The sequence below is a fragment of the Sceloporus occidentalis genome, unplaced genomic scaffold, assembly GCF_023333645.1.
Source record: "Sceloporus occidentalis isolate IW3139 unplaced genomic scaffold, rSceOcc1.0.p SCAF_1, whole genome shotgun sequence".
Classification (NCBI taxonomy): domain Eukaryota; kingdom Metazoa; phylum Chordata; class Lepidosauria; order Squamata; family Phrynosomatidae; genus Sceloporus; species Sceloporus occidentalis.
The window spans coordinates 178,743,533-178,755,028 of record NW_028316981.1 but is presented as its reverse complement, the minus strand read 5'-3'; the positions used below and the strand labels follow the sequence as shown (position 1 = coordinate 178,755,028).

Sequence of the window (11,496 nt, the reverse complement as noted above, 5' to 3'; positions counted from 1 at the left end):
GATTTATTAGTGGACTTGTTCATTTTTCAGGTTATCACACTACACTCTTATAGTGCTGCTATTCCACTTTTAATACTCTGGCTGCCTCATGTTGCATTCTGGGATTTGCAGTTTAAGGAGGGCCATTTATAATTCTGAGCAGCCAGAGAGGTTTTAGGCCTCAATGAACTACAAGCCCCATAATGCAACGGGAAGCTGCCAGGGCAGTAAAAGCAAAAGAGCAGCGCTATAAGACTGTGGCGCGCTCCTCCTCTTGCTTTTTGTGAACGTTCGAAGAACCGGTAGAAATTAAGGTCGGGAATTGGCGCATGCGCCTTGAGAAAGCTGAGGGGAACCGTTGCGGGCTGTTTAGCCCTCGCGCCCTCTCAGAACAGACCGGCTCGCGATTGGCGGTTGGCTTTCCCGCCTCTTGCCGAAGCCACGCCCCTCTTCGGCTTCATTAAGGAGAAGCTCCGCCTCCTCCTTCCTCCTCAACCAATAGAAAACAAGGCGACCATAGACTTATAAAAATAAAGAGTGACATCCACCGCGAACCTAAAGAGGCACTTCCGGGCTTCGCTACTGCTTTTAACCCACCTCAGAGGATTTTCACCGTCTTTATATACTACGAGACCAAAAAATATGCTATAGTCAAAGGGAATAATTGTACTATTGAGGCCAAGTACATTAAGGCCAAAGAGGTGCACGTAAACCTCCCTTCAGAGAGTGTTTATGAGGAATACCTGACGTCGGGGCCTAGTATCACTCTTAACTTTTCACTTAATCTATGGAAGGGTCGTTATTCCTTTTGCGACAGGAGCCGTAAGTGAGGCTCCTGACTGTCGCAAAAGGTTTCCTTGCCGTTCGGCGTGGAGGTAGGCGAGTTCTAAGGTGCTGGACTCTGTGGCTGGGTCTGCACTGCAGTAATGATAACCCGCTCTGGTGCCTCAGCAGACTACAAATCCCAGGATTCCGTCAGATGGAGCCGATGCAGTTAGAGGCTGCGTCCACACTGGAGAGATAACCCGGTTTGGCACCGCTTTAACTCTTTCCCCCTAATTATTGGAACTCTTTTACTCTTTCTGTTCCTTCATTGTCTGGGCCCTCCGTGGCCATTGCTTTTGTCTTCTTAATGTTCAGGATGCGGGTGGATAAACAGTGGGGACGGTGGGTGCCATTGATTCCCTCATTGTGCCTGAGTGAGCCCTCTTTTTCACGGTTCCTCTTGTTCAGTTTCTTTACAGGAAGAAAGCAGCCTCCCAACTGGGCAAGAGGTGTTAACAGTACGGTCAATCACAGCATGGCTGACAGAGGTCTAGAGCAGCAGCAGCTGGCTCCGACGGCTGAAGACTTGGCAGAGGACAGTGAGGAGGAGAGAGAAGGGCCTATGGACGAGAACAAGGAGGCGGAAGATGAGATGTGTCAGGAACCTTGTCGTCAAGATGGCACCCAAAATGTTGCCTTGGAGGACAAGGAAGCAGGAAGTGATGCTCAGCTGGATCTCTCCAGTCAAGCTGACACCAAAAAGGTTGTGCCTGGCATTATTTACCTGGGTCACATCCCTCCCCGCTTCCGGCCAAGGCATGTCCGGAACCTGCTAAGCGTCTATGGTGAAGTGGGGCGCATTTTCCTGCAGCCTGAAGGTGAGCTGGGGAAGAGTAGGCAGGCGTGTGTGTGTGTGCATGCCAGGGAAGGAAAATACACAATATACTACATGTGTGCAGGTGCTAAGTAGGGCCAGGTGTGATGAGCGTCACGGTGAAAAACAAAAACCGTGTTGGGTGCAATCTCTTTTTTGAACTGGCATCTATCTCTAAGGCAAGGTGGATGAACAGTGAGGAGATCCAAGTGGAAATCACTCTGCGGTAAGTTTTGTTATTGATAACACTCAGGTTGAAGTGTTACGCAATTAGTGTCTCCTCAGAAACAAAATTACATTTCTTGTTGAGTGGGTTATTCTATTAAGTTCTTGGACTTGTTTTAATTTTGAACTGCTTTGTGATATTGTAACAGGAAAAGTGCCATCTTCCATTTACTATATCAAAGACATGCCTGCTTATTTACAATGACACATCCGTAAACCAACATATTTTGAAGTTTGACTTGAGATTTGAACTAAGATCTAATCCAGGACTGTACAGTTTTTGACCCATCTCTCTCTCTCTTTCTCTCTCTCTGTCCATCAGAACGATTTATACGAAAGAAAAAGAAGAAAGCTGGAAGCAATGCCAAGAATTTCACAGAAGGCTGGGTGGAGTTCCGAGATAAGCGTGTGGCCAAGTTGGTTGCTGCCAGTTTGCACAATACGCCAATGGGGGTCCGCAGGAAGAGCAAATTCCATTATGATCTCTGGAATATGAAGGTATGCAGTGGCCTCACTAGAGGTGTGTGGACTGCACCAGGTGACACCCTAAAAGGGGGTGACACCACTGCTCCTCAGACACCTGCATCTTTTCAGAAATGGCCTGTGACATTTATCTGCTTCCCTTTAAAATGCTTTAAGAGATGGTGGGGGTGAGGTCAGCCTCAGCGGAAGGAGAAAGGAGAGGGCCCAGAATTTTTTTAAATTCAAATTTCAAAATTTTAAATTTTTTTTATATAAAAAAGTTTATTCTTTTTAAATTTTATTTTAAAATATCATATTTTAACCAAATCTTCACTATGTATATGTAAATACATTGAAGTTGTGCAGATGACATTGTAATTTGAAGGTATAATTTCCATTTTGTTAGTTGCTTTATGTCACAATTATTAGCATTACATTCAACAGTACATGGGAACTACGATTTATGAATAACATTAGTGCAATAAAGTATTACTCAGGATTTTGTATGGTGTGAAATGGGAGGAGGAGGTCAATGGGGTGGGGAGGGTGACACCATGAGTTACTGCACTGGGTGACATCAACCCTAGGGACACCACTGAAGGTATGTGTGTGTGTTGGGGCTATTCTGGTAAATAAGCCTCCAGCCCCTCATTTCCATCATCTAATGAGATAAGCTATATTCTGGTATGGTGCTGTGCTTCTACCATTTGTAGAGACTGAGAGGATATAATTGTTCGATGATGCTTGCTGCAATTGGGGTGGGTTGGAATATATCCAGAGAGGAAATGGCCCCTGGCCCTGCATTGGTTTAACATAACTTTATGTGGCATCTGGTAATCGAAATGCTGGCCCTTAAAGTAACTGTGAATAATCATAAAGTAGCACATGTAATTACACAGTAGCAACATTTATTGAAGTTGTGATCAGATATTTTGCTCATTATATCTCTTCTAAGGAAGGAAACAGTGAGGCTCTGTGTGTACGTTCAAACAAATAAATATGGTTAAACTGACTATATTTTGGAAGACCAATGGACTGTTGTCGGATGGGCTTCTTCTGGGAAGCACATTGATTTCTCAGCTCTGTTCCTGTTCTTAACAGCTCACATCCAATTACATATACTTCATATCTGGAAATCCTTATGTGTCTGAATTCCCTTAGACAAGATGATTTCCCTTTGGGACAGTCTGTTGAACTACAAGCCAGTAATGGGTGGGAGTAAAGCCAGTAGTACAGTAGTGGTCTACTCTTTTTTTCTCTTTTCTTTTCCATCTAGTAGGTATTTGAGAGAGTGAAAGCTCATTCTTGGCAGAGATGTGGTCTGCTTGCTTGCTGGTTGCTTCAGAATTTAGGCCAAGGGCTTCCCACCCTTTTTGTAAAGACTTTACTGCCAACTACTATAGTCTTAACTAGCTATAGTGCAGGGATAAGATTCCTTTGGTCCCTAGATTAATGTGTGGAGGACAGAGTGGCTGCTGAGAATAAAGAAGTTGGCCACCCCTTGGTTACACGAATTTGAGATTTTCTTATACTAAAAATGGGCACCTGGTGGTGTTTTAGATAATAAATAAATGTGTTGAGGCACCATGAAGCATTAAGATGGTTCCTTGTCTTTTGATTTCAGTATTTGCACCGCTTCAAGTGGACTCACCTGAGCGAGCGGCTTGCATATGAACGGCAGGTACGGCAGCAGCGAATGCGTGCTGAAGTTTCCCAAGCCAAGCGTGAGACTAATTTCTACCTGCAGAATGTGGAGAAGAGCAAACACTTTACAGCGAAGGGCAGTCAAGGAGCGCAAGAGGAAAAGAGCTGGGGCTTTGTCCAGCGGCGTACTGAAGATGAAATCCAGACCAGTAAAGGGAAGAAACGTCTGAAACAGCAGCTGGCCCGTGCTGCTGAGATACAGCAGAAATCTCAGTCAAACAGTTCCCTGTTGAGCAAGATCTTCAATATCCAGCAGTAGTGATGCTTCACTGGAATCCAGGACTTGTTCCCCATTCTGGTCTAGCCTTTGGCAGCTATATTTTGACAAGTTCAGCAGACTTAGGTCTACCATCAATCCTATGGGAAATAAAAATTCTCATGTTGTGCTTAGCACATCTTATGGATATATAGTGGATCTAAATGTACTGATGTTTCTGCTGTGAAGAGCCCCGCTTTAGAGAGGTGGACAGTGCTGAGCAATGATCAGCATTAAATAATTCCCTTGTGGGGATATGGCAAGAGTTGACTCCTTTGGTCCTCCCTTTGGTGCCTTGAGTTGAGCCATCTTAAAGGCCTATGAACCAGTCCCTGCAGTGGAGGTGTGTGCTATGGGGTAAGGCAGATGACTGAAAGGGAGTTGAAATTTGTTGGGAATCTATTTGCTAATATAAACTATAGTACGGTTCTCTATAAATCAGGGGATGGGGTTAAATAAAAAGGCTGAAGTTCCTTTCTCAGTGTTCAGTGTAGTTTGTAAAATATGAAGATCCTCATCTTTACCTCTGTTTGGAACTCTGATCCAAAATACTATTAAATGGGCAATGTCAAGCAGCGATTATAGGTGCTATGAAGGTGGTAATATTAAATGAATATGTGTCACTGGATGTTTCAGACAAAAAGCAGGAGTATCATGTATATTAAAGACATAAGACTAAAGCAGGAGTATTATGTAGATTGCAATGAGCATTGTCAGGCTAAGAGAGTACAGTGGACCCTTGTTATACGCTGGGGTTTGGTTCCAACATCGCCTGTGGATAACAGAATCCATGGATGCTCAAGTCCCATTAAATATAATGGCATAGAAAAATTGTGTCCCTTATAAAAAATGGAAAAGCAAGGTTTGATACTTGAAATTTATACTTTTTTTGAACATTTTCAAACCATGTATGCTTGAATCCGTGAATAAGAAGGGCCGACTGTATTTTTTTCCTAAAATTATTATATTGAGTTCAGGACTGCTTATCTTTCTAAAAGCTTGTCCAAAGCCTGTGATTAATTTTTGACTGGAATTACTTCTAGATAGTTCTTTTAAATTTTATTTTACAAATTAAATTCTACAAAATCTTTTTTTATACTGGTTATCTCTGTTAAATCAGAGCATTTGGCAATTTGGAGAAAATTTTTATAACAGTTGTGGAAAATTTCTAATGGAGTTTTTATGCAAAGGAGGTATTTATTGTAATTGTGATTAAAAATTATTTGGCATTTGTCCGATAAGTGAACTGTTGGCTGAGAACACAAACTGTGATCAAGGGACTGGACTACTTCCATTGTAAGGGAAGGCACTTACTAATTTTCCTTGTGGCCCCAGTGGCAGAGTTGGCTGGTTTTAACCTTGGTTAAAACCAAAGAATTAAAAAATCCCAAAACATTCATGGTTTTTAAAACTGATTATTCATATTATTATTTCCCCAACCCTCTTACTGGAACAACAATGACTGTTTGAATTTAATGTAGAGAGATCTTGTAGCACCTTTGAGACTTACTGAAGGAAAGATGTTGGCAGCATGAGCTTTCCTCAGATGCATCTGAGGAAGTAGACCGAAGTCTACGAAAGCTCATGCTGCCAACTTCTTTCTTTCAGTTAGTGTCAAAAGTGCTACAAGATCTCTCTACATACTGATTCTATAGACTAACATGGTTATATCTTTGAATTCTACTGTCTGAATTTTAAGATTTTAACTTTTACAGTTTATTGGCATTTGTTCATTGCTAGACCAGTATCGGTGTCAGTTGTTCCTTTTTAATCTCTTTATTTTATAGTGCAAGAAATGCAGTTCAGAAGCAAATCTTTCAGTTAACATAAGTTCAACCAAAACAACTTGCTAACAATTATTATTTAAACTAGTGGCCATAACACCTGAACTGCATTTTGCAACTTAATTTTCTGAGTGAGTCCTATATTGGTGTAGTCCTACACATTAATGTAAAAATAAAACAAGAAAAAAACCCTGGTTGAAAGAGGAAAAACAGTTTAAACCCAAAAAAACCAAGGAGCTTTTGCTTGGTTTTTTAAAAAAATGTTTTTTCTAATCCTGCCCTGTGGTGACATATGGAGATGGAAGTAGTTGATGATGCATTGATGGGACTTGCCAGCAGGCCCCTTTTCAACACGGGCTGTACTGAACAATGGGAAGAAGCCATTGGTCCACAATCTACCAGTCTCATCTTAAAATGGTCCTTCTTCTCTGGCAAAACAACTTACTAGATTCGTAAGGATTGACTAAATCAGAGATAATTGTGAATTGCATGGGAAACAAAAACCTGAATTTCATGCTTGCCACCCCAAATATGAGAGAAGTAAGAGATATATTTCTCTTTCCTGGCTAGTTGAATCAATTAAATTAGAAGATCCAGAGAATTGCTGTGGAGGAAAGAGGATTGATAGTGGTGTGTAAGTGTGTTTGCACACTAACCTAACATTACAAATGGCCTTTCGAGCTAGAAGAACTGCACCCTAATCTCAGTAAATTGTTTTCATCATCATGAAAGAATACTATTTGCATTGCTGGGAATTAGATATTAGATTAAATGATTCAGAAAAAACGGAGGCATGTCCACGTCCCACAAGATAATCTTCCACCAGAGCAGGGACTAGTAACTGGACTGCCCTGAGGCAGTTCAATGGTATATGCTCAATTTTGATAACACAGGCATCAGTCTCTGCTGCTGTCTCCAGTCTGTTCCTGAAATACCTCAACTCCAGAGTCTTGAGACCTCTAGAATAACCAAGTGCCTTAACCATCTTACAGCTACCTAATGCAATTAAACTATATAGTACACATATACTGGCTGGCCTGTTGAGATCCCAACTGAGGGAAAGCACCATACAGGAGACATTTAAAAACACAATAATTGGTAACTACATACCCATTAAGATTAGCATGCACCCAAATGCAAATGACCCATTCTTGCATGCTGCACTAGACATATTCCATCTACCATATGGGACTCAGTGCAACTGATGAAATCACAGCCATCCTTTAGTTCCCCATTGCAGCCTTTTCTCTAGACATGCATAGGCAAGAAACAGCTCCTTTTAAGAACAAACAATGCAAAATGTGTAGCTCATCCATAATCTGTAATGAACAGTCCACACAATCCTGGGTGTTTTGGTTCAAACATTCACAAAAAATGTCCTTAAAGCAGAATGCTCTTCTTCCTTTGACTTGCTATGTGCAATAGTTATACTTTCTTTGGCAATTCCTTACTCCTCCAGGCAAGTCACCCCTGCCACCTCTGGTATGACACTGTATACATATGGAGTTACCTGTAACCCAGTCCAGTTCTCTGGTGGCTGGACCCCTTCCTATTTTATAGCGTGTTTTTCTTTCCACATCACTCAAGATTGTTTCTTCTCTCCATTGTTATTTGAATTCTGCCACTGAACATAATGTTTCGTTTCTTTCTTGCTTGCTTTTTTTTTTATTTTTTTTTATAGTAAGCCCTTTATTCAGTTACTCCAAATTTTCATCTTGTTGTTAGTTGTATCCTTACAGGCAGTTGCTATAACTTTATACAATAATTTCAGAGTGATGAGCACTGCATGTAGCCATGGAGGAAAATCAGTTTGGAGAGCATGACAAAGCACACATCTACACTTGCATGTCTATACACACACCACACACACACACACACACAATAATAAATTGTATATCAAACTGTTTTTGGTAGAGCAAGATATTACCTTGGCATTTGGTATTTGATAATAGCAAGGTATTTGGTAATGGCAAGGTATTACCAAAAGGGAGCAGCACAGCCTCTTCAGCTGAGTCTTTGCTGAATAGATCCTGGATCTCCCTGGGCTCTGGGAGGTCTCTGTAGCTCAGATGCTGAGCAGATCGAAATGGCAATCAAGAGTGAAACCTGCAATACTAAATACAAGTCATGGCATCAGCTTTTTGTGGGCCAGGTCCTACTTTATCAAATCCATGATGTTGAGACTCATACTTTGAACATATGAGAAGGCATGACTCACTAGAAAAGACAGTTATGCTTGGGAAGGTAGAAGGCCGTAGGAAAAGAGGAAGACCACATTGCAGATGGATAGACTCAGACAAAGAAGCCATGGCTGTCCTGAGTCTGCAAGACCTAAGCAGGGCTGTTGGTGAAAGGGTGACTGGTCTCTCATGCACTGGGTTGCCATAAGTTGAAGACTGAACAAGAGCAACATCCTATAGACCAAGGCCTATTAATCCTGGGGCCCCAGCATTATTTTTTAAATTTGTTTTGTTCTCCAGTCCTGTGCTCTTCCTGGACCTTCCTACTCAAACTCTTTCCACCCCAATTTTGTTTCCAAACAAATCAAAACAGTCATTTCTGGTTTTTTTCTAGTGGCGATTTTGCCCTCTTACACTTTGCTCCCCCTCAGTGAAACACCCAAAGGGCTTGCCATCATGGCTAAAGGGGCAATGAGCAGATGATATCTTCACCCATAGGTCACCCTCTGTCTCTTATTTCTTTTTGGCATTACCAGTATATTATATTCTATTTGTATTAGCACAATCAATTTTCTTCATGCTGTTGTGTATCACCCCAGAAGCCATCTGCCGGAAGAGTAATTTAGAAATATGGTCTGAGTATCCTTTATGGCGTAGTGGTTTGAGTGTTGGACAGTGACTCTAGAGACCAGGGTTCAATTCCCGTCTCAGCCATGAAACCCACTGGTGCAAGTCACATGCTCTCAGCCTCAGAAGATGGCAATAACAAACCTCCCCTGAACAAATCTTGCCAAGAAAACCCCATGATAAATTCACTGTCTTAGGGTTGCCGCAAGTTGGAAACGACTTGAACGCACACAGTACACATATGTATCCTTTATCTGAAAATCCCACATGTTCCAAAATCCAAAACAACAACAAATGTAAGTTATTTCTGACGTCTAATCGTTATTGCTTTTTGGCTTTGATGGCAATGTGTGCCAAATACATTGGTTCAGAAAGCTATGTAGGAGAAAATGAAATCAGAGCCTCCTAAAGTAGTGGTATTACTAGGGGGCCATTCCCATTACAGTTTACCCCAGTTCTGAAACCAATTCTTGCACGTGAAGTTCATATTCACCCTGAATCCCCCACAAGCGAATCAGAGGCTTGCACACCCGTTCCGTGGCAAATGCCCCTTAGAGCGGGTTAAAAGAAATCGGTGCAAATAGCATTTCTTTTGAGAAACCCCGGGTTCTGTGGAATATGAACTTGCCCCCGATCATGACCGGGGCAAATTGAGGGAGGAATTTAGGTCAGAGGGTGGGCAAAGGGCAGGGCATTCCCTCCCATCATCAGAAGGGAGGGGGGAGGAGGAGGAGGAGGAGGAGGAAAGAGCCGAAAAAAAGGGGAATCTGGATGCAAAGGGGTGACTTTTGGGCTGCAGAGGGCTGTCAGAGAGAGGTGGGGGTGGAGAAAGTGATGAAGGAGGAGGAAGAGGATAAAGGAGCTGGGGGAAAGAGTCAATGGGCATCCCCGAGGAAGGAGAGGGTCTGAAGGGAGGAGGAGGAGGAGGAGGATTTCCAGGGGGAATTGGGTTGCGGGGCTAGGCTGGGGCATGTAGGGAAATCCAGCTGCAGCAGAAGCAGCCTCTTCTATTTCTGATAATTTCCCTTTGATGTGTATTTTTTTTAAATTATTTTTGGCAAAAAATGTGCATGTTCTTGGCAATAGATTAGATAGATAGATAGATAGATAGATAGATAGATAGATAGATGCTGAGCAGGAGCAAGGGTCATTTCAGGGCAGGTGGGGGGGGGGGCAGAGCAAGACAAGCCTCTCCTATCCATCAGGGACCTTTTCCCTTTGATTTGTATTCTTTTAAAATTATTTTTGGCAAAAAATGTGCATGTTCTTGGCAATAGATTATAGACAGATAGATAGATAGATAGATAGATAGATAGATAGATAGATAGATAGATAGTGAGCAGGAGCAAGGGTCATTTCAGGGCAGGTGGGGGGGGGCAGAGCAAGACAAGCCTCTCCTATCCATCAGGGACCTTTTCCCTTTGATTTGTATTGTTTTAAAATTATTTTTCTCTGTCTATTATATGCACATAGTCTTTCCTTTGGAATGACAGCTGGATTGCGAATGAATGTTACAAACCGAATGTAATGTTGCAACTTGGCAAATTGATACAGCTTTTGCTAGGGCAGGCTATTATTTCCTTTGGAATGACTGCTGGATGAATGTTACCAATTGAATGTAATGCTTCTCTTTCCAATTATGTAAATTGACAAATTGATACAGCTTTTGCTAGGAATTCAGGGGTAGCCTAGGGAGAGCGAAAAAAATGCATCCTTTTCTGGCATTCTGAGGTGCGGAATTAATATTATTGATATTATTATTATTATTATTATTATTATTATTACCTGTCTATGAGGCATTCTGGGGTGGCAAGGAATGGGGGATACTGGATGCATTAACTTGCATTTGGGGGTTGAAAATGGGGCCAGGGGGAGATCATAACCTGTACCCCCCCCCAACACACAAAGAGGTTTATTTGACAAAAGGTGCGCACTTTGGGGCATCTTGTGCATGGCTCTTTAAAAAAAAGGAGGGGGGAGGACACTTCTGATGCCCCTGCAAATGTCACCTATGATGATTGCTTGATTGACAGCAGGCGCCCTCAAGTTAAACTCGATAAGGCATTCGGGTTAAAATGCCCCTCAGTCGTAGTGGGCACTCGCTCACGGAGAGATTCGGGGGGGGGGGGGCAATCCGGATCTATGTTAACTGGGCCAGTGGGAATGGGGCCTAGGATGTGCGGGGGTGATGGCCCACATTGGATCATTTGGGTGACACCCCAGAAGAGGGGTGACACCTGGTGGGACCCTTGTTCAGCTTTCCCCCTCTTCCATCATGGTGAAGGAGAGGTTTTTTAAAAAAATATCTGGGGCTTGAGGGGGAGCTCTATGGACCACACCCTTGGCTTAGGATCATGAAAGAAACTTCCAGGGAAGGTGGTAGTCTCTCTGCCAATGGGTATTTTGAAGTGGAAATTGGGTGCCTTAGCTATGGATTTCTCTTGTTGTTCTTTCCAATACTCCAGTTCCATGGCTCTGTACTCCAAAAAGTAGTAAGTGAGCCTTGCTGTGTTTTTTGGAAGGGGGTCTCTGCTTGTTCTGCTGAGTGAATGCCCCAAAGGCCTGCCATAGCTGCATCCTGGAGTCCTTAATCAACACTCTCCCATTTCTGGTAATCTGACCTTCAAATGGACTCTGTGG

General features: G+C 42.6%; 1 protein-coding gene across 4 annotated transcripts; it reads left to right on the top strand.

Moving 5' to 3' along the window:
* Positions 1–811: 811 nt before the first annotated feature.
* Positions 812–5,154, top strand: LOC149322876 (activator of basal transcription 1-like). 4 transcript variants are annotated; one of them, XM_089484079.1, is made up of 4 exons: positions 812–1,007; positions 1,224–1,622; positions 2,166–2,341; positions 3,930–5,154. In XM_089484079.1, the coding sequence occupies exons 2-4, from the start codon at positions 1,280–1,282 to the stop codon at positions 4,266–4,268; spliced, it is 858 nt and encodes a 285-aa protein (XP_089340205.1). In that variant the 5' UTR covers positions 812–1,007; positions 1,224–1,279; the 3' UTR covers positions 4,269–5,154. The 4 variants fall into 4 exon arrangements, with proteins under 4 accessions (XP_089340205.1, XP_089340202.1, XP_089340206.1 ...); XM_089484076.1 differs by having other exon boundaries at positions 1,213–1,622; XM_089484080.1 differs by having other exon boundaries at positions 829–854; positions 1,213–1,622.
* The last annotated feature ends 6,342 nt before the right edge of the window (positions 5,155–11,496 follow it).